Source organism: Bubalus bubalis, chromosome 3 (assembly GCF_019923935.1).
Source record: "Bubalus bubalis isolate 160015118507 breed Murrah chromosome 3, NDDB_SH_1, whole genome shotgun sequence".
Classification (NCBI taxonomy): domain Eukaryota; kingdom Metazoa; phylum Chordata; class Mammalia; order Artiodactyla; family Bovidae; genus Bubalus; species Bubalus bubalis.
In genome coordinates this window covers 105,004,802-105,028,516 of record NC_059159.1, presented here as the reverse complement: position 1 = coordinate 105,028,516, position 23,715 = coordinate 105,004,802, and the positions used below count along the sequence as shown (strand labels likewise).

Here is a 23,715-nt window from a genome sequence, read left to right as displayed (position 1 = left end):
AATGCATGTTTCCAGCCCTTACTCTCTACCACCATATAACATATGATATGAATGGGGTGTTACATTTATGATAATCTGAAAGAAGTCCATGATATAGTAAAAACAAATAAATAAATACCTTTCAAAGATCATTGTTAGAAGTGAGAGGAAGCCAAAACTAGTATTTCCCATTTATATATGAGACAGTGAATTAACATTGTTTGGTGTCTACAGCTACTTCATATGAACAGGAAGTAGTTCTATTCTTTTTGCCCAGCGTCATCAATGTTAATCTTTAAACACAAAGAGAAAATTAGCATGGCACTTAAAATGAAGTAAAAAAAATGTTTAAAGCTTATTAACTAATTAATATCATTAAAATAATTAGAATGAATCGATTTGTTTAAAAACCAAGACATTCTCTACTTATTTACTATAGACAGTGCTGTACTTGGCTTCTTATCTGAATTTTTTGGAAAGGAAACTTTGAGCATCTCTGAACATACCCGATACCCTTGGCATGATGTAGTTCCTTTGTTTATAGAAGGCCAGCTGTGATGGAGAAACTCGGGAGTCCCTTTTCGGCTCCACCAAACGGAGGGCAGGGGGACAGGGGTCTGGCCTCCATCAGGGGAGATGTTCTAACCACTCCCTTCTCGACAGCTGCGACAGGAGGTGGTGGCCTGCATGCGACGGGACACGACCCTGGAGACGGCCCTCAACTCCAAAGCGTACAAGCGGAGCAAGCGCCAGACCCTGAGGGAAGCCCGCATGACGGAGAAGCTGGAGAAGCAGCAGAAGATTGAGCAGGAGCGGAAGCGAAGGCAGAAGCACCAGGTACTCGGCCCCGCCACGTGACTGGGCCGAGTCAGAGGCCCTGAGAGATGGGCCCCTGCGGGTGGTGGGGACATCACAGAGAGGATCCCGGCAGCGTAGGTGGTCCAACCACACCGTCTCATAGATGAGAAAGCTTAGGCCCAGCAGAGAGGTGACCTCCCCAAGAACACGGGAACAGTCAGTACAGGATGAGTGGGGAGGGCACTGCTCTCTGAATTCCAATCAAGTTTCATAGTCATAACCCCATGGGATGCTGCTGAGGAGGTGGGTGCAGGAAGGTTTCCTAGGACAAAATCCTAGGGGAGAGGGAGCTTGGAAAGAAGAGGGCAAGCAGTTATTTTTATAACAAATATAAATATAGTATCCTGGGCTTTTCAAGGGCCCAGTTGGAGGTTTCACAAGGGCAGATATTTTAAAACATTCCTTTCCAGAGATTTGGAAATATTTTGATGTAGGATTTGATTCTCGTGTCATAATCCTATAAATTTTGTTTTTCTGAGCTTAATTTGGTTTTGTTGCAAAGTGCCTTGCTTGGTTTTGTTTTGCAAAGTGTTGGACTTTAGTGTAAATAAGGTTATGTGTTTCCCCTTCTTTATCTAAGAACTGGATACAAATGGTGTGTGGCCATTTTAGCTTCCTATAAAACTCATTTTGGGGGACAGTTCTAAGGTATTTAAGTGAGAGCACTACTTTCATAACGTGATTCAACTGTTTGTCCTCTCAGTATAATACCTGTTTCCCTGGGCTTTATTCGAGAGTGATTTGCTTTAAATTTCATCATCACCATCTTGAAGGTACCTCTCAATCTCTGATCTTTCCGTTTTCATGTGGCCACACCCTCAGGACCTGGGAGGCTTCTTTTCTACAGGCTGGCACTGAAACAAACTTGGAGAGGTCACCTCTCCCACCACCCTGTAGCCCACACCTCAGCTGTGGAGACACACCAGGGCACCCATCCCAAATAGGTTCTAGTCTCCCCTTGCTGTTCAGTACACACTGTGAGTTTTCTTGGACTGGGTTGAAACTTTAACTGGGAACTGGATGTTCAGCCTTCTCTTCTCCCTGCTGTGGATCCTTTAGGAATACCTGAACAGTATTTTGCAACATGCAAAAGACTTTAAGGAGTATCATCGGTCTGTGGCTGGCAAGATCCAGAAGCTTTCCAAAGCAGTGGCCACCTGGCATGCCAACACCGAAAGGGAGCAGAAGAAAGAGACGGAGCGGATTGAGAAGGAGAGAATGCGGAGGCTGATGGTAAGGACCCTGCCTACGGAAATTCAGGAAAGTGCTTTGCTCGTAGCCATCTGCACTGAGAAACATGCCATGGTACAAGGAGAAAGTAAAAGCTGTTTATCGAGTATACTAATCCATTCCTTTAAACTTCAGAGGGATAAGGTAAAAATACCTTCTTTTCCCTAGACAACGCAATGCCAGTAGTCAAGGGCTACCACTGATGAGTACGATGTTTCCATGTCCTAGGGTGGCACTGGCACTGCCAGTTTGATGATAGCTTCTCACGTGAAGATAGGTTCTCTATTTTTTAGGAGTTTTGATAACCAGACCTGGAGGGATGGAAGTGGCAGTTCTTTTTAAAGTAGTGCCTCTTTTCTCTTATTCTCTCCTCTTCTTCCATTGCCAAAAGCAGAAAGCCCAGGATATTTCATTGTGATTTCTGCCAAACCTTTAAGATGATCACCCTACCACACAAGCATTCCTTGGTAACCACGGATTGGTCCCAGGACCCCACCAGATACCAAAATCCATGATGCTCAAGTCTCTTATATGAAACGGCGTAGGACGGTGAGCCTTCCGCATCTATAGATGCGGATGCAGAAACCACAGATATGGAGGGCCTAAATTAAATTGTTTCGTGGAATAGAAAAAGAAGAAAACTCCTAAAGTCGTCTTTTAAAGCAAGTGTAATATCAATACTAAAGCACTGTGAAAAATTCCAGTGAGAAAAAAAGACTAACATTAATGAAACAATTTTGAATGATATATTAGCAAAGAAAATACAGCATGGTATTTAAAAAGTGGTTTAAAAAATAGTGCTTCTTTGAGACTAATGACACAAGTTGTTTTGAATGAATATCTCATTAAATTGTGTCTTGGAATCTAGGAAGTTGTTTTTTTTTTGAAGTCTCTGATGCTTATGCTTATCTTTTTTTTTTTTTTCTAATGGTAGAAATGTTTCTTTAATAGTTTAAAAAGTGATTTTTCAGTTAATTTTGAAATACTGCTTTTTTGTTATAGCTGTGTTATTGTGGAATGCTATTCATGGGTCATTCCATTTCTACTGTTACTTTTTAATGGATATATAAACACAGAAGGAATTGGTTTATATCATAGGCCTACATATTTGCTTTTATTGGCCACTTATTTTTGGAATCAAATCTCAGAGCACACCATGGATTTTAGAAAAGTGTGTGTGATGTATATTGACAGACCTGCATATTCTTTGTGGGATGTAATGCCTGAGTATTGGATGAAGATAAAATCATTAGGGTCAACCTGTAATTATGTCCCTGAAAAATTCCAAGTGACACAGTCCTGGCTGGTATTACAGTTTGCATTTTTTGGTCATTAATTTTTCTTTGGATTTCAGAGAGTAAACAACATATTTTAAAATGCTCTGTGTCCAGGTACTACTAAATCTTGTCATCTTCTGCCTCCCGCTCCTTTTTTGGACGGGAAGGGACTGTCTCAGAGATTGCTAACTAGCTGGGGAGACCATTTTATAGTCATCTGAGCAGTAAGCAATCAAATTTGTCTGATTCAACTGAAGTGAGACTATATTAGAACTTCAGTAACAGATTGGTTTGACACTAATGATTAGGCATTTGCAAATCATTAATTTTTGCAATTAAGTGATGGAATATATAGATAACGGAGAAACTGAAGTTTTTTTTTATCACTCTTTCTTCAAGTGAGATCAACCATAACCAAAAGCAATTAGAGTTATAATAGCATTCGAGGTTCATGTTCATCCACGGGGCAGACAGCAGCCAGGAGGAGTGATGAAGCTGCTGTCGCTCCAGCAAGTGCTGGAGGGACACCCTTGGACTGAAAAACCCAAGCTCCTCTATAATGGAGCTGCCTCCTAAAGATTTTGCTATGTGTTCCTTTTATTCTGCATCACGTGAAGAAAATATTTTGGAAATGTCCTTTTATTGGGATGTATAAAGAAGATTTCTCTTGAAACAACCCAGAGTCCATCAGAGTTTTTATTCCATTTAACCTCATAACGCTGCTTAATGGAAAGTACTGTCACTGTGTTATGGCTCAGCACTCTCAGGCTTCAGGTGCTAAATGACTTGTCTCCAGTCACCTGGGTGCACCATGCAGTGCTGATCTGGGACCAAAATCCCCACAATTTGACCTTTGCTATCAACCGCAGTGTCTGTCATGCTTTGAAGTATCAGAAATTATTTGTTCAAAACCTATTCAGTTCTTCGCCTCTGGAAGTACTTATGGAAATACTTACGAATGAAAAGCTATTACGGAATTTGCTTCAGGACCATTCAGTTCAGAATTACAGGGCAGAGGTGGGGGAAGGGGCAGCAGTGAAACGAGTCATCACGTCATCACGAGTTAATTGTGTTGGTTGCTGTTGGTTATATGAGTGAGTTTACTACTTTCTCTGCTTTTGATTATGTTTAACAATTTCCAATACAAAGTTAAGGGTAAGCTTCAGATGGTGAATCATCAAATTGTAACACTTTTTGTGCAGTTTAAACAAAGAAGAATGGAAAGTTGGCTCGAAATGCTTGATCACACCACACAAATTGTGTGGTTACATGTGTTGATCTGGCCCTGAACCCCCGTTCTTGGGAGGTAGGCATCACACCGCCCTGTGTTCCCCAGTCCCCGCCAGGGTTCAAGGACTTGGGCGGCTGGAATCATTCAGTTTGCTGCATACACCGCTGAAGTTCAGACCATCAGGAGAAGGATGTGTGGGAAAAGGTGTTGCCCACAAACTTTTATTATGTTCTCGTCACATTCTTCTTTCCTTAATAGGCTGAAGATGAAGAGGGCTATAGAAAACTGATCGATCAAAAGAAAGACAGGCGTTTAGCATACCTCTTGCAGCAGACTGATGAGTATGTGGCCAACCTGACTAACCTGGTTTGGGAGCACAAGCAAGCCCAGGCGGCCAAAGAGAAGAAGAAGAGGAGGAGGAAGAAGAAGGTGAGTACTCTGATGCCTGTGGCTGAGCTGGGGATGTGTGTTTGGGGACCGGTTTTAGGCCTGTCTTGCCCTGTAATGAGTACTCCTTAACTACCCTCATGGAAGACTTAGATGATTTTACTGTAAACACTGCTGACATAGATGGGTTGATGAGGCATATTAGACAACATATTGGAGATGGACAGAATGTATATTCAATTCCTATTTCCACTGTTTGACACAATATTAAAAAACTAAGTACACATAGTCGATAGGAAAGGGGAAAACGTGGCCCAAAGAAGGGTTTGCTCAAGTGCAATGCGTAGGCAGGGGACTGCTGAGTTAAGAAACTGGAATGAAAAATGAAAACCAAAATGCCTTGTTCAGATTGAAAGGAGCCAGAGGAAGATGAAAGAGAGAGCTTTGAGATACTTTTAGTAACATATTTCAGCCTGTTTGGACAGACAGCTATTGCCAAGATTGTTCATTCAGTTCAGCTGTCCTAGCGTTACAGTGAGGAAAATGTGCAGGTCAGAGTTTTAGGTCATTACAGAAAACAATAGTCTTATGTAAAATAATCTGAATTATCATGAGAAGTGAGGGTAAGATTTACAATCTCTGTTCTGCAGATCGTATATCTCACTTCAAGGGTAACCTGCTTCCCTGTGTGGACCTGTGGATATATTAGATCCTCTTGGAAGCTTAGGTAGTCTGGTAATATAGTTCTTGGTGGCTATTCCATTTTCATGGTCAGTCCTGATTGGTCTGGGTATAGACATCAGCAGGAAGGCTTTAAAATTGTGAAGATTGAGGACTGGATGCATTTAATCATTTTTTTCTGTGCACGGAATAATGGAACAAAATGTTTTTCGAAAAATAATTAATTTCATGGCTCCTGACTTCTCATACCTGTTTCATAATTAAGGAGGAGGAATAAATGATTGAGAAGGTGCCTTCTGCATCTGATTTCTTTAGTATAAGATAGCTCCCCTTATTGTGAAGGTGAACGAGGGATGAGTCAGGGTTTGCATTTCGACATTTCCTTGGTGAGAAATACCAAATTTTCTTGTCAAGGTCGCATTATAGACTTTGCAAAATTCCAGCTCCCAATTTCTAACTTAAAGTTGACACATGGCAACCAGATACAATTCTGTAATATTCTGTAGGTGCATGCTAAGTCACTTCAGTCGTGTTCAACTCCTTGAAACCCTATGGACTGGGGCCCACCAGCCTCCTCTGTCCATGGGATTCTCCAGGCAAATATACTGGAGTGGGTTGCCCTGCCCTCCTCCAGGGGATCTTCCCAACCCAGGGATGGAACCAGTGTCTCTTATGTCTCCTGCAATTGGCAGACAGGTTCTTTACCACTAGCATTACCTGGGAAGCCTGTGTTCCATAGGTGGACCCATGAAATAGCAGTTTTAGCTTTTCCTAATCCTGAAGTTTATTCTGTGGAGGCTGTAACAAAAAGGTCACTGTTAGTGTTTTTAACATTGCAGTTCATATTCTATGTTTGTTTGTGATTAAAAGCTAATGACTCAAATTTGAGCTTCTGGCTTTTAATGAATGGATTGTTGCCATAGTACTCAGGGCTTCCAGGTGGCTCAGTTGTAAAGAATCTGCCTGCCAATGCAGAAGATGTGGATTCAGTTCCTGGGTCGGGAAGATCCCCTGGAAAAGGAAATGGCAACCCACTCAAATAGTCTTGCCTGGGAAATCTCATGGACAGAGGAGCCTGGTGGGCTACAGTCCATGGGGTTGCAAAAGAGTTGGACATGACTTAGCGACTAAATAGCAAACAGTCACAGTATTAAATTGCTATATCATCATAGGCAAAGAAAGATACATAATTGAGTAGTAATGATTATGCTTTTGTTTCTGTGTTAATCTTTACAGAGCAGGAACCTGTTGGTATTTTTCATGGTGCTTGCAACTCTGCATCATCTATAGGTTGACTCTCTACTTCCAAACTCTTGCTTTCAGATTTGCTAATAGCACTTATTTTTTCTATCCCATGTAGTTGCTCAGCAAATATTAACCGAACTCTTACTGTGATCTAGGCAGCGTGCTAGATTCTGAGGGAGAGAGTACAGAGGTGAGGAAGATTTCTCCTGCCCTCCTAATTAAACCAAAGAAGGAGACAGGCAGACATTAGTCAAACTATGCACCTGAATATATAAGTATAAACTGTAACAAATGCTGTGAAGGAAGGCAGGGAGCCAGACTACGACCTGATTGCTTGGCAAATGAGTCATAGGTACCCCAAGTGACTCCGGTCTACCTGGCGTCTCTCTCTGGGCATCTCCCGTTGATGAGCTCACATGATGAAATATGCAGAATTGTTACTTAATTATCAGCCCTTCCCCTCTTGCCTGGCATGCTGTCAGGATGCCTTGCATCTGAGCACTCCCTGCCCTCAGCAGGACCAAGGAGATCAAGCTCAATTTCCTTCCCGGCCATCTTGTTGGGAAACACTGGATAAAGGACAACAAGACACTGGGATCCTTTCTAGTCCTTCCTGAAAACTGTGTCACAGGGTCTTAAGACTTAGTTCAAAGTGAGTCACCCAATTTCAGATGTACCTTCATTCAAGTGCAAAGAAAATGGATGCTTTCAAAAGCTGATTATTTGACACTTTGGATTATCTGGAGTTCCTCTCCCCTCCATTAGAGTGAATGATTGAGAGTTGTTTGTTCCAGCTTCTCTGTCGGGGAGGGAGGCTGCTTGGGGACGTTTAATTCTATGCTATCCCTTTCAGCATTTCCCGTAGAAGTAATATCACGCTGCACCTATCTACGGGGTTATTTTCTCCCCCTTATTAAGTAAGGCATCCCCAAATCTTTGTTTTGAAAACAGCTTCTTTACCCAGTGAACTAATAGCACTGAGCTAGTGGCAACACTTGAAGGATAAGATCTAGGTCACTCCAGGACCTCTGCCATCAAAGATGAGTATGATGGACCTTGTGATTTATTGGAAAGGGGCAACTTTGTTACTTTTTGTCATTTTTTAAGAATTACCCCAGTGTAACGGAGAAGGCCTCTTTCTTTCTTGGGGAGTTGATCCTGGTTACTTGGTATTAATGAATAATAAAGCGGGTTTCCTGTAACCTCAAATGACCTTGCTTAATTTTTCTCTTCTCATCAATAGAGCCACTTCTATGAAGTATACATTTATAAGTCATTCTGAAACTTCTCTCTCTCAACCTGTCTTCCATTAATGCTCTTGAAGTGGAAGAAAAAGAAGTAAACTCTGTGTTATCTACTCGAGCGTTAGAGGAGGAATCGTTTTTCAAGTATTGAAATAACTAATTATGTGACACCGGCTCATGCGGGACAGCATGAACAGTGTTAGTGTGTGCTTACCGTGCCCTTGGAGGTCTACTTCCTCTGCCGTGAGAGTTCTGGCCTATCTACTGGAGGGACCCAAGGTTGAAATGGGGGTGTGTACACATAGAAGTGAACATGCTCACTTATGACTTGGATCACTATCTAAATCACATTAATACACTGTCTTTTAAATTCATAACTGCATCAGAAAGCATAGAATACTAATTGTTCTTGTTCCCTGGTAGGATATTTCATTAAGAGATCTATAACCCAGCTCTTCAGTCTCTTAATCTGTTAGAAGGTGATAGGAACAGGACCTACAACCTGCATTTGTTGTAAGGATTGCATAGGTTATATGCATGCATGTGCACTCAATTGTGTCTGACTCTGCGACTCCATAGCCCGCTAGGCTCCTCTGTCCAAGGAATTATCCAGGCAAGAATACTGGAGTGGGTTGCTATTTCCTACTCCAAGGGATCTTCCCGACCCAGGGATGAGACCTGAGTCTCCTGCGTCTTTTGCACTGGCTTGCGGATTCTCTACTACTGAGCACCTGGGAAGCCCAAGATTATCTAAAGCACTTTGAATGCTCCCAGGGACATAGTAAGTGCTCAGTAAATATTGGTTATCTTATCAGGAAGTTCTGTGGTATAAATGCAGGATAGTGAGTGTCCAAATATGGTTATAGGTTTCTCTGAAAAGGAAATCTTCTTTTTCCACTTATTGCATATTCTCTGTGATGTTGAGAAAATAAATGGCCATTTTTTTCTAGGTGAAGCTCAGTTAGCTATTACTAAGTCAGGTGTCTTTTGGGATGATGACAGTCCCCTTGGCTGTTGTGGCCTGCAGTGGGAAATGAGGATGTCTTATTTTGGGCAGACTCTGCTTCCCTTACCTCCCCAGCTCCTACAAAGAGAATTTTCTAATTATTTGGCCTCTGCTCTCCGATGGTTCCTGGTAATAATGAGGCATTTCTTACGTAGATTTAGGGTATGTTTTTCCTTGGGCTGTGGTCAGGAGCCCCATGCCAGCCCCCTGCCCCTGAATCTACTGCTGAGAAGTCTGGTCACTTCAGAGGTTCAGCTTCCCCAGCTATTGACTTCAGGCCAAAATTAAAGTATTTAATTCCCTCTTCCCAAATCTTTCACTGGGGTGTACACCAGCACAACTATATCCTTGGTGTTTATTGTGACATTTCTTGGAAACTCATGATACTAATGGGAACATACTCAGAGAATCCATGGGGGAGCACTGTGCCAAGTCTCTTTTTCATTGTGGCCTTTGGTTCTCTTTCTTTCCCTCTCATCAAACAGTATTATATACACTGTTAAATGTGAATCTCAGATCTGTGATGTTTTGCAGGGGGAACCTTTCTGACACTAGTGTATTGATCAATATAGAGATGAAAAATGTGTTTTTCTTTTAGGTATCAAATAATTAAAAAAAACCTCTTGGTATAATGATGAAAACAGCATCAGATGAAAAGCTATAATCTTATTGAGACATTTTATATTCAATTTATTCTCCAGTCCTTCTCAGTTCTTTTATCTCTTTTCCCCAGAGACTATTAGTTTATTGCAGTTTTCCTCCACAAGGAGATTTTTGTAGGTGAAAGAAATATTCTAAGGCAATTTTGGGCATTTGAGTATAGTGACTATTGTAAAGGTAGGTGAATGCAATGACACAATTTATTAGATTTATTTGATAAGTTTAGTGTCAAAATGGGTGAAACCAGAAGTTTGGATCAAAGTCTTGCTTAACTGGATTAACCAGTTACTTGAGTCAAAATGTTGGAGCTGGTTTTCCCTGCAAGGCACTCCCTAAGTCATGTGCAATTACTTGTTAACTTGATATTCTTGGTATTTTTTATTACCTGTTCACCTGTCTTAATGCTCACAGTTCCTCTTAAGTGACAGTAAAAATAACCAAGTGGTTCCTGACAATCTCAGGTTTCCCTCAGAGCAGAATGAGTCTTTAAGATGCCAGCACATTTGAATGATATTTCGGTATATTGTAACAACACCTGCTGGGGGATAAACTATGTTCATTGTATAATATAGTTTGTAAGATATTTGATATAAAACTGTTTCTTTACAAAGTGAGGCTGTTTGTGGCGTGTGTTGTGGTAATCTGCATAAAATACCCATTGAAGCCCATTTTCTTTTCTTTGAATATTTATTCATTTGTTTAGCCAGGCTGGGGTCTTAGTTGCGGCATGTGGAATCCTTAGTTGAGGCATGTGGGATCTAGTTCCCTGACCAGGGATCAAACCCATGCCCCCTGCATTGGGCACACCAAGTCTTAGCCACTGGACCATCAGGGAAGCCTGAAGCCCATTTTCTTGGGTTCAGCTTCCTCAGGGTTTTCACGTTTGGGGTTTCCTTTCTCTCCTTACCTTGTCACTGATTGTGTTATACAGCCTAGGAAGATGGGTACCTGAGTACAAAGCTTTGTTCACGAATATTCCTAAAGAGAGTGAATTCACATTGGCCTTGGAAATCGGGAAGCCCAATTCTTTCACATTGTGTCACATCCGCCTCCGTAATTACATTCCACCCTCCACCCATAAGGGTAGTTAGTTATCAACTTTTTGCAGATCGGAAGAAGCCAGTACAAAGTTCCTTTAGCCTGATTAGTGGCTGAACTGAAGTGGATTTGGTTTTTGTTTTAATCAGTGGAGATGAGCTGGGCAGACTCACTGATAGAGAACTTCCTCAGGCAGCCGCTGCCACAGGAGCGTCGGGTTGTTTCACCAGGGGCTCGGGGTCTGTCCAGGGTTAGCTCCTGTGGTACCACAGTCACAGACTGTTTGGAGCTGACCATAAACAAAAGAAGAAAAGAATTTTTTTTTGGAGGGGAGGGGAGTAGAGGGTTCAGTACTAGTTTGATGTGAGAATGTGGATTTATGAAAGTATACCCACCACAGATTGTCCCCAAACTGAAGAAATTCAAAGCATGATGGGAGAACTTGACATCTCCTGCCATAGAGCAGACTGCCATCTGGCTTCCACCTTGTATAACAGCACAGCCGAACTGGGTGTAGATACAGGGCACACACGGGAAGTATCATAGAGTGCCGGTTCAGTGAGGGAACTGTGTATATTCTTAGCTTTTTTATGATTTGCAAACATATTGGCACCTATCACAATGGTGATAATTCATTGAGTGTATGCTAAGTGGAAAGCTTTGTTCTTGCTGTTTTCATTCATTCCTTCATTCACTATATTTATTTAGTGTCTTTTGAGTGCCAGGACCCCTTGTAAGGTATGGAAATACATGTGTGAACAAAACAGACAGAAATCCCTGACTTTGTAATGTTAGGAAGCAATTTTCAGACAGTGCTGTGTCTTATATAGACATAAATAACCCTCAGACTATCATTGATTCTTTTACATTGTGAAAAATGACACTCGCAATGTATATTACATGTAACCTTAGATTATCTGTATTAACATGGTGATCAGGTCCTGCAGCAGCCCAGTGAAGTGGGAACTGTTACTTTCCCAGAAGAGGGAACAAAGATTCAAGAGATTTGCTCAAGATCACATGGCTAAGTATTCGTGCACTTAGTGACAAAGCTAGGATTCAAACGCAGTTCATCTAATCCCAGGACCAAGATTCCTAAGTCTAATATTACATTGCCTCTCAGATTTGATACTAGATGGAAATTTAAAAATTAGTTTAGAGGATTTTAAGTAATAGAAAGTCCTGCTGATGAGGCAGTTTTAGATAACACCCTATCTGGTTGATAGCATATTCATAGAAGAGTGTTCTTCATAATAGTTTTGACTTTGTTATTTATGGTCCTTCAGACTTTTTAAATGTGCTATTCATTGAAACGGTGATCCATTTCCACTAGCAAGATACTGGAAATTGGCTTATTCATTGTCTCATTTGATATTCTTTGTTTGCCAAATTTGTAGCTAATTTCTGATTTGTATGGAGAGAATGGTGGGATTAATTGACTTTCTGCAATTAATTGAAAAAGTCCCCTGAATATAGTGCCTGAGAAATCCAAAAATGGACTTTTCAGGGGAGCTGGTAGCAGGGACAGTTCCTTTTCTGGACTTTCTGCCGTTGTTCTCCGAATCCATAGCCCAGATATAGGGCCCAGTGCTTTTCCATGATGGTCATTCCTTTTGAGCTTGGAAATATTTTCACTTTGGGGTTGCAGAAATAGAAAATCAAATTCTTGGGAAATTATAACCAAAGGGAGCATTTCATTTGGTAGAAGTGCTACATTTTTTACACGTTGTGCTTTGGCATACATGTATACGTGTACGTTTTATAAGAAAATTATCAAAGAACTTCAGAAATTTCAGACATTTATGGGAACTGCCCTTCTTCGGTACAGACAAAGACTGGATTTTCAACCCTAGACATTTTCTGTAAAAGCTGTTTTGTCAAGAGACAATTGAGTTATTTTCACAGGAAGCAAAAAATGTATTACACAATCAATGCCTTAAGTAAACAAAGTGGAGTTAATATTGATTCTGTATCATTATGTATATTTTTAATTAACTAAAGGGCCCAGGGGAGGAAAGCTCATTTTCTTAAATGTCTTGATAAAGGAAATGACTGAAGTTGGTTTTTTTTCTCCTCATCGCACTACACAGAATAACTTTAAAATAAGGATTCCATGAAGGTGGTGTTAAAGATTTCACTTGTCAAAGAGGTTGTTATAAATGTAATGAATTTCAGACTATGTTGTGTTTATTGCAGATGAGGCTCTATCAGGTATGTACAAAATATGACATAATCCTAGCTTTTCATTTAAGCGGTCTTTGAGGCACATAGAGGTTAATGGGCTAAGATACTGGAATATTTAAGAAATGGAGGATGACAGAATTTTCCATGAGACCACAGAATCTGCATCAAATTTCCCCATATACCCACTGAGGAAATGCTATTATGAAAGCCAATTAGGTAGAATGAAAAGCATTCAGAAAATACACAGGATTTTGAATGATTTCGTATTTTTATAACCCAAGAGTGATTCAGAGTTCATTCTTGAGGGGACATTTTTTAGAAAACTTGCTAAGGGAATGAGCAAGTTGAACTGATTCAGGATGTGTCTTCCTAGTGCCAGATACAACCACGTTTCAGACTGTGACCTCGGCCCTAATGCTGCCTCATCTTAAGCTCTTTGCATCCTAGAAGACACAGTCCACCCCTCTCTAATGGGCCAACCCTGAGTCACATCTAGCTTCAGTCACTCCCTGCAAGTTGCCAATAAAATTCACACTCTGTCTCGGAGAGTGAAGAGAAACACACATAAAAGGCATTAATTCTTAAGCTCTGTTGGATGGTGACAAGTAGTAATGAAATGCTGTTATGTGCCACTGAGTTGCCACGAGGTCCTTCCTGTACCCACCTTCTGGGTTCATACCTAACATTTGACATTGTTTTGCAGAAGGCTGAAGAGAACGCAGAAGGAGGGGAGTCTGCCCTGGGACCAGATGGAGAAGTAAGGGATTTTGCATCCATTTTTACTGTACTCTGCTGAATGAAGCCCTGCTATTCTCTGTGTATACTAATTGTATTTTTCACTCCACTATTCATTTTTTAAGTAAAAAGAGTAGTCCATTAGCATAGTAGACAATTAAAATAGCATAAAAGGAATACACTAAACAGTAATCTTCCATCTCAGACTGCCAATCAACTGATATTAAGTTTCTTGTATACCATTCCAGAAATTTTCTGTGCACATATAAGCATGTGTTTATGAATATACAGAATGTGGAAAAATCTTAAGTGATTCTATAATTACATTTTCCCTGTCAATGATGCAGAAGCATAAAATATGACCCAGTTTCTTTCATTTACTTTGAAATTTCATAACTCCATAAGCCAAACAATTTACGTATTTGGTAGCCTTTTTTTTTTTTTTTTAAATTTTCTGTAAGCTTACCCTATAGCTTCTATTCGTAGATTCATCAGTATATTTCTAAATTTTATTTCTGTTATTTCTGATATTCTCCTGCATCACCAGAATACAGTGATTGATTTATTGGATTTTTTTTTTCTCTGAAAACTCAGAGTTCTGTGCCAGTGATTCACATGAGCATGTGTCCCTCAGAGTGGGATGGGAAGGGCATTTGTTTCAAACTACCTTCTCCTCTCACAGATTCTGACAAATCTGCCTGGAAGATTGGGGTGGGTGGAGGGTTGCCTCTTTCCTTTCCAGAATCACCTTTCACATGAGTCATATTATGAATGTGAACAGCCCAATGGCAGGTAAAAGGTTGAAACCACTATTCTATGCAGAAACCTCTTGAACAATAAATGTTACTTAACCACTATAATTCATCACAAGGAAAGAAAAGATTGGGATAAATGTCTAATGTGTGAGAAACACTCAGTGGGCTATTATAGGGGAAGAATATTGTATATTAGGGCACTTAGGAACGGCTCTAATTTCTGAAAGCCCAGCCTTACCAAAGCATGCCTCACATGGGTCTGTAATTAACAAGCACATGGGGAAAGATTTTAAGGTGTTAGTGTGGTAGCTCTCTTGTATTATCCCCTGGGAAAATTAGCTCATACACTTTTTTTTTTTTTTTTTTAAATCATAGCACATGATGTGTTCTGTTTGCTGTAGTGGGCAGTCTTCATCTTACCTGGTTTGTTTTGAAATAAAGTTCTGATTACACTCTGCTGTGTTCACTCAGTGTTTCTGCCAAAGTTCTAATTTCAGCTGTAGCGATTCTCAGTTTTCTCTGAGGTATGACACAAACAGTAAAAGAAGCTGTAGTACCACAGGTCAAGACAATGGAATACGATTCTTCCAAGGGAAATGGTAGCAATTCCTACGTAAGTAGGAAATTCAGGAAACGCTACTTACGGTAGGTGTCCTACTTATCACATGAACATACAGATGACCTTCTACATTAATGAGGAAGAAGCATTGTCTTGAAATGCAAAGTAACAGCGTTCACAGCCATTGCTTCAGCACACATAAAAGGACAGAAACTCTGGAGTAAGCCTTCTCATTTTTTCAGGTTATTTTTGTGGATAATTGCTAATATGTTGTTTCTTTTTCTGACAGTGCTGTGTTGAGGGAGAAGGGGGAGAGAACCAGTTTTGAGGTGGAGGGGGAACATGGTCATTTCCTATTAGATATAGAAGATAACCTACAGCACGCTGTTTTTCCATTTTAACTCCAGATAACAATTTAGAAACAACTTTTCGGAATTAGTGAATTGCCTAAATGTGTGAATTTTATCACTTTTAAGGAAATGGATAACTTGAATTCCTCACAGATCAAGCATTTCCAAACAGACATCTCGCCTGGGGGCCTGCTCCTAGATGCACAGTCCCCGTGTAATCATAGCATTCATTTGCATAGGATTACTCCAGTTTTAGACCTTTTTAAACAATTCGTTCTCTGAAGTAGGTTAAACACAGCCTCTGCAATTTCACTTATTCTCTTAATTTTCTGAGCAAACTACTTTTCATTGAGAGTCCAGTGACGAATTTCAGCTCAAACCTGATTGATTTGCCAGATTTCCAATGAGCAGAGCCTTTTGCTTTATTGCAGGTCCCCATGGTTGGGCTAGGTACCTGATGGTTTGGTTTTGGATGAAATGACATTGTTTCTGCAGAAGCCACACTGGCCATTAAGAGATGACACAAGTGACAATCCCTCTTTCTTTTTTCCATGATTCTCTCTGAAACCATGAGTTTGTAGTAGTCTTTATCTGGGGGAAGTATCCTGAATATTCATTGGAAGGACCGAGGCTGAACTGAAGCTCCAATACTTTGGCCACCTGATGCGAAGAGCTACTCACTGGAAGAAACCCTGATGCTGGGATAGACTGAGGGCATGAGGAGAGAGGGGAAAAGAGGATGAGATGGTTGGATGGCATCATCAACATAATAGACATGAGTTTGAACATACTCTGGGAGACAGTGAAGGACAGGGAAGCCTGGCGTGCTACAGTCCATGGGGTCCCTAAGAGTCGGACATGACTTAGTGACTGAACAACAGCAAATTAATATGTGGGGGTTTAAGGGTTCTTAGTTGAAAATGGCAAGAATCAGCTCTGCTTGATTTAAGTAAGAAGGCAACATGTCACTAGGATATTGCATGGGTCATCAGATCTCCTGAAGGCAATAATCTGACTGGGACTACGCTGTTATTTCAGTTATGCGTTACTGTGGTGTGCTCTACACCTGGTTAGTGAAGACACAGCTGTCCTTGGGAGTAGGCATGGCCAATACCACTGCACTGGCAATGTGCCACTGTTGTCTGCTCTCGTGCCGGTGTGCCCATTGGCCCTCGCTTTCTTCTAGGTCCTGATTCAGAGCCTTGGTGAATGTGCCCAGTTGCAGAGCTTAGGTCTTGTGCCAACACCTTAGCTGCAAGGAAGGCCAATGTTTTCCATTTCTTTAGTGAAAAGTGACCTCCCACATCCCACCTGGGACTCACCAGGAGGCAAAATTTCTAATCACAGGAAAGGGTTTCAAATGCTGGATAGCCACAAACTCTAGCACAGAGTTGGGAGACTATCATAACACTAAGCAGTACCATGTCTTTTCTTCTGTCTAGCCCATAGATGAGAGCAGCCAGATGAGTGACCTCCCCGTCAAAGTGACTCACACAGAAACTGGCAAGGTCCTGTTTGGCCCAGAAGCACCCAAAGCAAGTCAGCTGGATGCCTGGTTGGAAATGAATCCTGGGTATGGCATGAAAGCAGAATTATTGGTGTTCTTTGGCTTTTTAGATTTTTGTGGTCCTTGTAAAATCTGGGAACTGAAACAACCTGACCATTGCTGAACTGAGGTTATTACTTGCATTTGTCATTTGTACATAGAATGGGCCGTATGTATTTGTGTATACATATACACACACATAATAATTTAAAAAGCTAAACTTGCTCTTCCTCCCTGCTCTTTTTCTTATAGTTACGAAGTTGCCCCTAGATCGGACAGTGAAGAGAGTGATTCTGATTATGAGGAGGAGGTATGTTTGTGTCTCTGTTTGGAGTTCATTGGCTGGAAAGTTCTCAGAAAATACCTGGGTCCTTCTGCCTCTTCGTCCGCCACTGTTAGCCCGCGGGTGACAGCTGGCCTGGAGGGTTTGCCAGAGCTTCGCTGGTTCATGCCTAGTTTCACAGTGACTTCTCAGGGGCTCCTCCTGGCCAGTGGGGAAACTCGGTGAATTCTCAATTTATTTGAAACCAAGAAAAGAGAAGCTGGCATTAAATTGGAGGTGGTAGAAAGGTCTCTGGAGGAAAATTGGAGATGGATTACTTTGGGAAAAGCAATTCCATGCTTCTAAGTGGTTTACACTGAGGGTTAAGAGCCTAAAAATGCCTGAAGTCCTTTAGTGCTTAGGCCTGTTTGAAGCTGTAAGTATTGAAATTTGGACAAAAAGGGCAACATGTACTTGGTTTAATGAGTTTATTGATCCTCTTGGTTTTTTTTTTTTTTTTTTTTAATGGGATTCTTATTTTAATTCTTGGGATATAATTGGTATCCAACTTTCTCAGTCTCTTGGAAGGAATACTTACTGTATCTAGAACCTAAAATGGTATACTTTTAATAGAAATGAAAGAATAATCAAGGTATTTCTAGATCAACTTTAAATTGCTTAACAATTACAAATAGAAGAAATAAATGAAGATTTTTATCTCCGTTATTAGAGCATTGCTAGTGTGTAGTCATAAATCTGATGTTTACCAGTTTAGAGGAATCTTGGTTCAAAGAACACCATGGCCAGAGCAGGGCAGCCTTACCAGTGACAGCTCACCAGAATTTTAAGACTGTGGTTATTTTCTTCTGTTTTGTGGACCTGTGTTTCCTAAATTAATCTACCATGGATTAAAGATGAAAGATAATAAAAGTTATTATTATTTTTTAAAGTGTACTATTAACAAGCAAATACTTTTGGAGGCATGCTATTTTTTTTTTATAGGCCACTCTTTCTCTGAGATATTTGAAACTTACAAAATCAATTTTTTAAATATCTCTTGTTTACTCGGATGAATGGGTCCATAAATGATCTGTTGGAAGAATCTTCTCATTGAGTCTGAGAGCCAGGGAGGGACAGAGACGAGGTAAAGAAGGCTGCTCAACCCAAGGGTGCTCTCCTAAGCGTGATAACTGCACACAGCTCCAGACAACTGGGACCAGAGTGAACTCTGACCTGGGGGTCCAGAGACTGGGTCCTCATCTGTGGCCAGTCATGTCCCCTCTTGGTGTTCACCTGGTCATGAAGGAGCTGTACCCACTCCTCATTTTACGCCTTACAGTTCAATGATCTGTGATCATAGATTTAACGTTCAGCATTACGATCATTGTCAGTCCTCATTGTTTCATTCAAAAGTGATGGAAAAGCATCATTCTCTTTAAGCCTACTTTTAAAGGGGATTCTTCTAGGTTATCTGAAAAGATTTAGCCTTCAACACCAAGTGGGTAGTAGTGGATATAATGGATATTTAGTAAAGCTTTCCAACAGGCCAGCAGAACCAAGTAGGTGGGGAGGTGATGAATCCTTTGCCATGTTATTGACAGCGTTTATCTACATATCCAGAAATATGAAGTGGCCCCAGAACGCACACCCAGAAGGCCACATGCCTACAAGCTCCAGTCCCTCCACTGTGAAGGCGTGTGAGAACATCCAGGGTCCACTGGCATCATCAAAAAGACAATACTAAGATCTCTTCAGCTGGCTTTGGAAGAGAAGGGTTTTAGAAGGTGGCTCAGTTATCAAGAGCAAATGTCTACAGCAGCAGTCCCCAACCTTTTTGGCACCCAGGGACCAGTTTCGTGGAAGAGTTTTTCCACAGACCATGGGGATACAGGCGATAGGGAGCAGCTGTAAATAGAGATGAAGCTTCACTCAATTGCCTGCTGCTCACCTCCTGCTGTGCAGCCCTGTTCCTAACAGGCCATGAACTGGTACCCATCCGTGACCCGAGGGTTAGGGACCCCTGATCTGCAAGACTCTCTGATGACCAAATATTGATACAGATCCATCTTTCTGGCATGGTTTTTACGTATTTACTCCTGGGGAGCAAGGGTTCCAGGATCCCTAGAGGGCTCCTTCTCTTCTTTCATTCAGTGGTTTAAACAGCGATGGAGCGGTGGGAATTGCGTAGTGTAGGTTAGGGTTAAATTTATGTCCCCCCTCGGTTGCGTTCACTTCACTTGTCAAGTTGAATACTATTCCCTTTCTTTCCACAAAATGCCAATCCTAGGGATTCCCTCTTTATTTTAAAGTAGAATCTTTGTTCCTTTTCCAGGATGAGGAGGAAGAGTCCAGCAGGCAGGAAACTGAAGAGAAAATACTTCTGGATCCAAACAGCGAGGAGGTTTCGGAGAAGGATGCCAAGCAGATCATCGAGTATGTATCGCTCAGAGTTTCATCTCTTATACATACGTTTCATGAGGGTTATCCCCTATGAGTTTTCTTTTAGAGAATTTTGTCTTTAAAGATGGAAGCTGACTTTATGCCCAGACTCCCCTTGAAATGCCACCATCAGAGGTCACCAGCGTGTCCCAGAGGTCACCAGCGTGTCCCACTGCTCAGCCCCTTCTTTGGTCCTCTTCTCCTTCCTGACTCCCTCCCTCCTGGGTTTCTCGTATCATACGCACTTCCAGACTAGATGAAATTTGCCCCTCCAACCGGCAGCCTTTCCCACCTCCCGTAATGGCATCAACACTCCTCCAGAAACCCTCCAGAAGGGATGTGCCCTTCCCTTCTCTGTCCTTGCTGCTGCAGGTGGCCAGCCCCTGACTCCCCCAGCCCAGTCTCTGAAACACCTCAGAGTCCTTCCCCTCACCTGAGCACCCAGCTCTTTGCCTCACCCCACCCATCCTCCACACCGGTGGGCTACACAGCTCTTTGCCTGTATCGCTCTAGTGTTAAAAGAAAAATTGTGGTGAAACAATCTGCAAAAGAGAACATTTTAAAGTGATGAGATTTAAAAAAAAAAAACAAAAAACAGAAATAGACATTCTGATATTTTCTCCTTTTATTCCAGGGCTCTATGCCCACTTCAGTAATCTTTCCTTTATCCATCTGCCCCCTTCTTCACTGAATGTTTTAGGAGCCCACCCCCACCCCACCTCCATAGGAGGCCTCCCTGGTGGCTCAGTGGTAAAGAATCTGCCTGCAATGCAGGAACCACAGGAGATGTAGGTTCGATCCCTAGGTCAGGAAGATCCCTTGGAGGTGGGGAGCGTGGCAACATACTCCAGTATTCTTGCCTGGAGAATCCCATGGACGGTCCATAGGGTTGCAAGGAGTCCAACAGGAATGAAGCAACTTAGCACGCACACTCTCACGCCCCCTCTGTAGAGTGACACAGTAGTCGGTTAACCTGCTGCAAAAACAGAACACTACCTCTTCTCTTTCCCGTGTCTTTAATGCCACTTTCTTCCCCCTCTAATCTGTCTTCCAAGCTTTGGGCAGTGTTCTGCGGGTAGGATTTATCTTTGATTTTCAAGGGCCTAGGACACTTCACTGGCAAAGTGTGAACTTGCAGGCGTACAGTTCATGCTCACAGCAGTCATCTGAAGTCAGGAAGGCCTGTGTGCAAATCCTGATGCCACCATCCTTCAGGCGACCTGGGCAAATTCATGAATTCATGAACTTAGTCTGAAGTTCTCCACAGGTGTAAAGTGGGGAAGGTAATAGTAACATCTGCCTTGCTTGCTTTTTGCGAGGATTACAGATAATATGTTTTACCTGCTGGGCATGAAGTAGGTGTGGGGGCTTCCCAGGTGGCGCTAGTGGTTAAGAATCTGCCTGCCAATGCAGGAGATGCAAGAGACTCAGGTTTTATCCCTATGTGGGGAAGATCCCCTGGAGGAGGGCATGGCAACTCACTCCAGCATTCTTGCCTGGAGAATCCCATGGACAGAGGAGCCTGGTAGGCTGCAGTCCATAGAGTCCCAAAGAGTTGGATACGACTGAGCGTGCACACGTGAAGGAGGTGATAAATGAAGCTCTACTTACTGCAGCTGTTTTTGGCTCTCCATTCATGCACAACTTCCCTGTGCGTGACTCTCCACTTTCTCTGCCCCAGGACAGCTAAGCAGGATGTGGACGACGAGTACAGCATGCAGTACAGTGCCCGAGGCTCCCAGTCCTACTATACCGTGGCCCACGCCATCTCTGAGAGGGTGGAGAAGCAGTCGGCCCTCCTCATTAATGGAACCCTGAAGCATTATCAGGTAACTGATGTGGTAACTGTGTATTCTTGGTAACACAAGGAACTGTATTCTTGGCAAGTTGCAATCTGTTACCTAGTTTTGATTGGATATGTTGTGTGCATGCTAATTGCTCAAGAGAGTTGATGATGGCAGGCGTCTGGGGTTACATTCTTTCTTTTTTCATTTTTGGCCATACTTCGTGGCATGTGGGATCTTCATTCCCCAGACCAGGGATCAAACCCATGCCCCTCTGCAGTGAAATTGTGGAGTCTTAACCACTGGACCACCAGGGAAGTCCTCATATCGCTTCTAGTATAGCAATTCTCTCTGCTGTGCCTGTAATTCTTGTTTTAGAGCATTCCATTTTACCTTCTTCACTAAGGCATTTACCCATTTTCCCTTTTATGGTTTTGAGATGAATTGTTTTCAGAAATCCTGACTTAACCTTTGCAACTGTTTTACCCATGGATCTCTTTAGAAGGGAAAACCCAGCCACGTTATATGAGTACAGGGAACATCTGTGTCCCTTTTTGAAGTAAATGAAGTATATTTCTTCAAAACTTGCAGTGGTGGCTATAGTTTAACATTATGAATTCAGCCACCTAAGAATTGCTGTTTACAACATTTACATGCCTTTTTTTTTTTTTTTTTGAGACACAATAAAGGGGTGAGCATCCATGCTTTGATGAAAACTAGGCTGTAAACACGGAGAAGGCAATGGCACCCCACTCCAGCACTCTTGCCTGGAAAATCCCATGGACGGAGAAGCCTGGTGGGCTGCAGTCCATGGGGTCGGGAAGAGTTGGACACGACTGAGCGACTTCCCTTTCACTTTTCACTTTCCTGCATTGGAGAAGGAAATGGCACCCCACTCCAGTGTTCTTGCCTGGAGAATCCCAGGGACGGGGGAGCCTGGTGGGCTGCCGTCTCTGGGGTCGCACAGAGTCGGACAGAAGCGACTTAGCAGCAGCAGTAGCAGCAGGCTGTAAACATAACGGATGTTTCTTTTGACCTGTCTGTAATGATGTCAGCACCTGTCTTTTACTTCCTTCCACTTCATAGTATTTTCCAAAGTGTGTTACTTGCAACATTTGTCCTGTGAGATAGACCCCAAAAAGAATGGGAAAAATGGGTTCTGTGGTTAAATATTAATAAATATGGGAAATACTATCCGCTGTAACTTGGATTACTGTATAATTTACTATTCCAAAGTTGGAGATGTATGAGAATGAACAGAGGCCCTTATAATTGATCAGAGGTGTCACCCAGGACTTTCAGAGCCAGTCAGACATCTGAGCACCCTGGCAGTGACCCCTCTTGGTAGCCCATGCTGTGCATCAGCAACTCATGACTGCAAAAATAAATGTGTCACGCATCCATATCAGCATCCTACAGTGAAATGAGTTTAGCTTCGTATTGCCCAAATTTCTCTGGCCACCAAACTTTCTTTTCGTATATCATATTCCTATTCATATCCTATAAAATTAGGGTCCTTTGGAATACACTTTGGGAGGTACTGAGGTGGTCAAAACTTCATTCAGGTTTTTCCATAACATCTTATGGATATTATGGAAAACTTAAACAAGCTCTTTGACCAACCCAATATACACCTTAGGCCAATAGCTCTCAAACTTTTGGAACCTGAGTCCAGGCTCCACTGAACTCTTAGAACGCAGCACTGTGTTGGCTGCCCTTGTGTGGAGGTGAAGAATACAGCTGCTGCCGCCTCAGTACTGCCTTGATTTGTGTTAAAGCGCCAGCAGTTTATACCCACTACTGCTTTTGCGTCATCAATGCAAATGTCAATGCAATAGAAAAGGCAGATGATGCCTTAGTGTTAATAAGAAAATAATTTTGATCTTGTGATCTCCTCAGAAGAGTCTGGAGACCCTCAAGAGTCCCCGGAGCACAATTCGAGAAGTAGTGCTCTGGCTGCAGTGAGGTCATGTTCTCTCCAAAGACCATGCTACTTTCATGAAGTTCAAAGTTGTTGTCATCTGATTTGGCTTACCTGATGTAGATAGGAACTTGGAGTTGGTTCTGATGACCTCCTGTATGTCTGTGTATGGAAAGTGCATTCTTTAGATTATTCATAAATAACTTTTAAAGCCACATTGATTTCCTTCTGCCATCTGAGAACTTTTTAAGTATTCTTCATCACTGTCTTTTCAAACCTATCTCCTCCTCTTTCCCTATAGCAATTTTATGGCCTTCCTCCTCTGCTGGCTGCTATAAGATTTC

At 42.0% G+C, this 23,715-nt stretch overlaps 1 protein-coding gene across 7 annotated transcripts in view; it reads left to right on the top strand.

The window, feature by feature from the left end:
• SMARCA2 (SWI/SNF related, matrix associated, actin dependent regulator of chromatin, subfamily a, member 2) overlaps positions 1 to 23,715 on the top strand; it is a 180,738-nt gene that overhangs the window by 44,265 nt on the left and 112,758 nt on the right. For all 7 annotated transcript variants that reach the window (XM_025281569.3, XM_025281570.3, XM_025281567.3 and 4 more), the window contains 8 exons: positions 643 to 816; positions 1,897 to 2,070; positions 4,834 to 5,004; positions 13,724 to 13,777; positions 16,862 to 16,992; positions 17,218 to 17,275; positions 19,560 to 19,660; positions 21,348 to 21,495. In XM_025281569.3, coding sequence (XP_025137354.1) covers positions 643 to 816; positions 1,897 to 2,070; positions 4,834 to 5,004; positions 13,724 to 13,777; positions 16,862 to 16,992; positions 17,218 to 17,275; positions 19,560 to 19,660; positions 21,348 to 21,495 — 1,011 coding nt within the window. The remainder of the gene's footprint in view (positions 1 to 642; positions 817 to 1,896; positions 2,071 to 4,833; positions 5,005 to 13,723; positions 13,778 to 16,861; positions 16,993 to 17,217; positions 17,276 to 19,559; positions 19,661 to 21,347; positions 21,496 to 23,715) is intronic.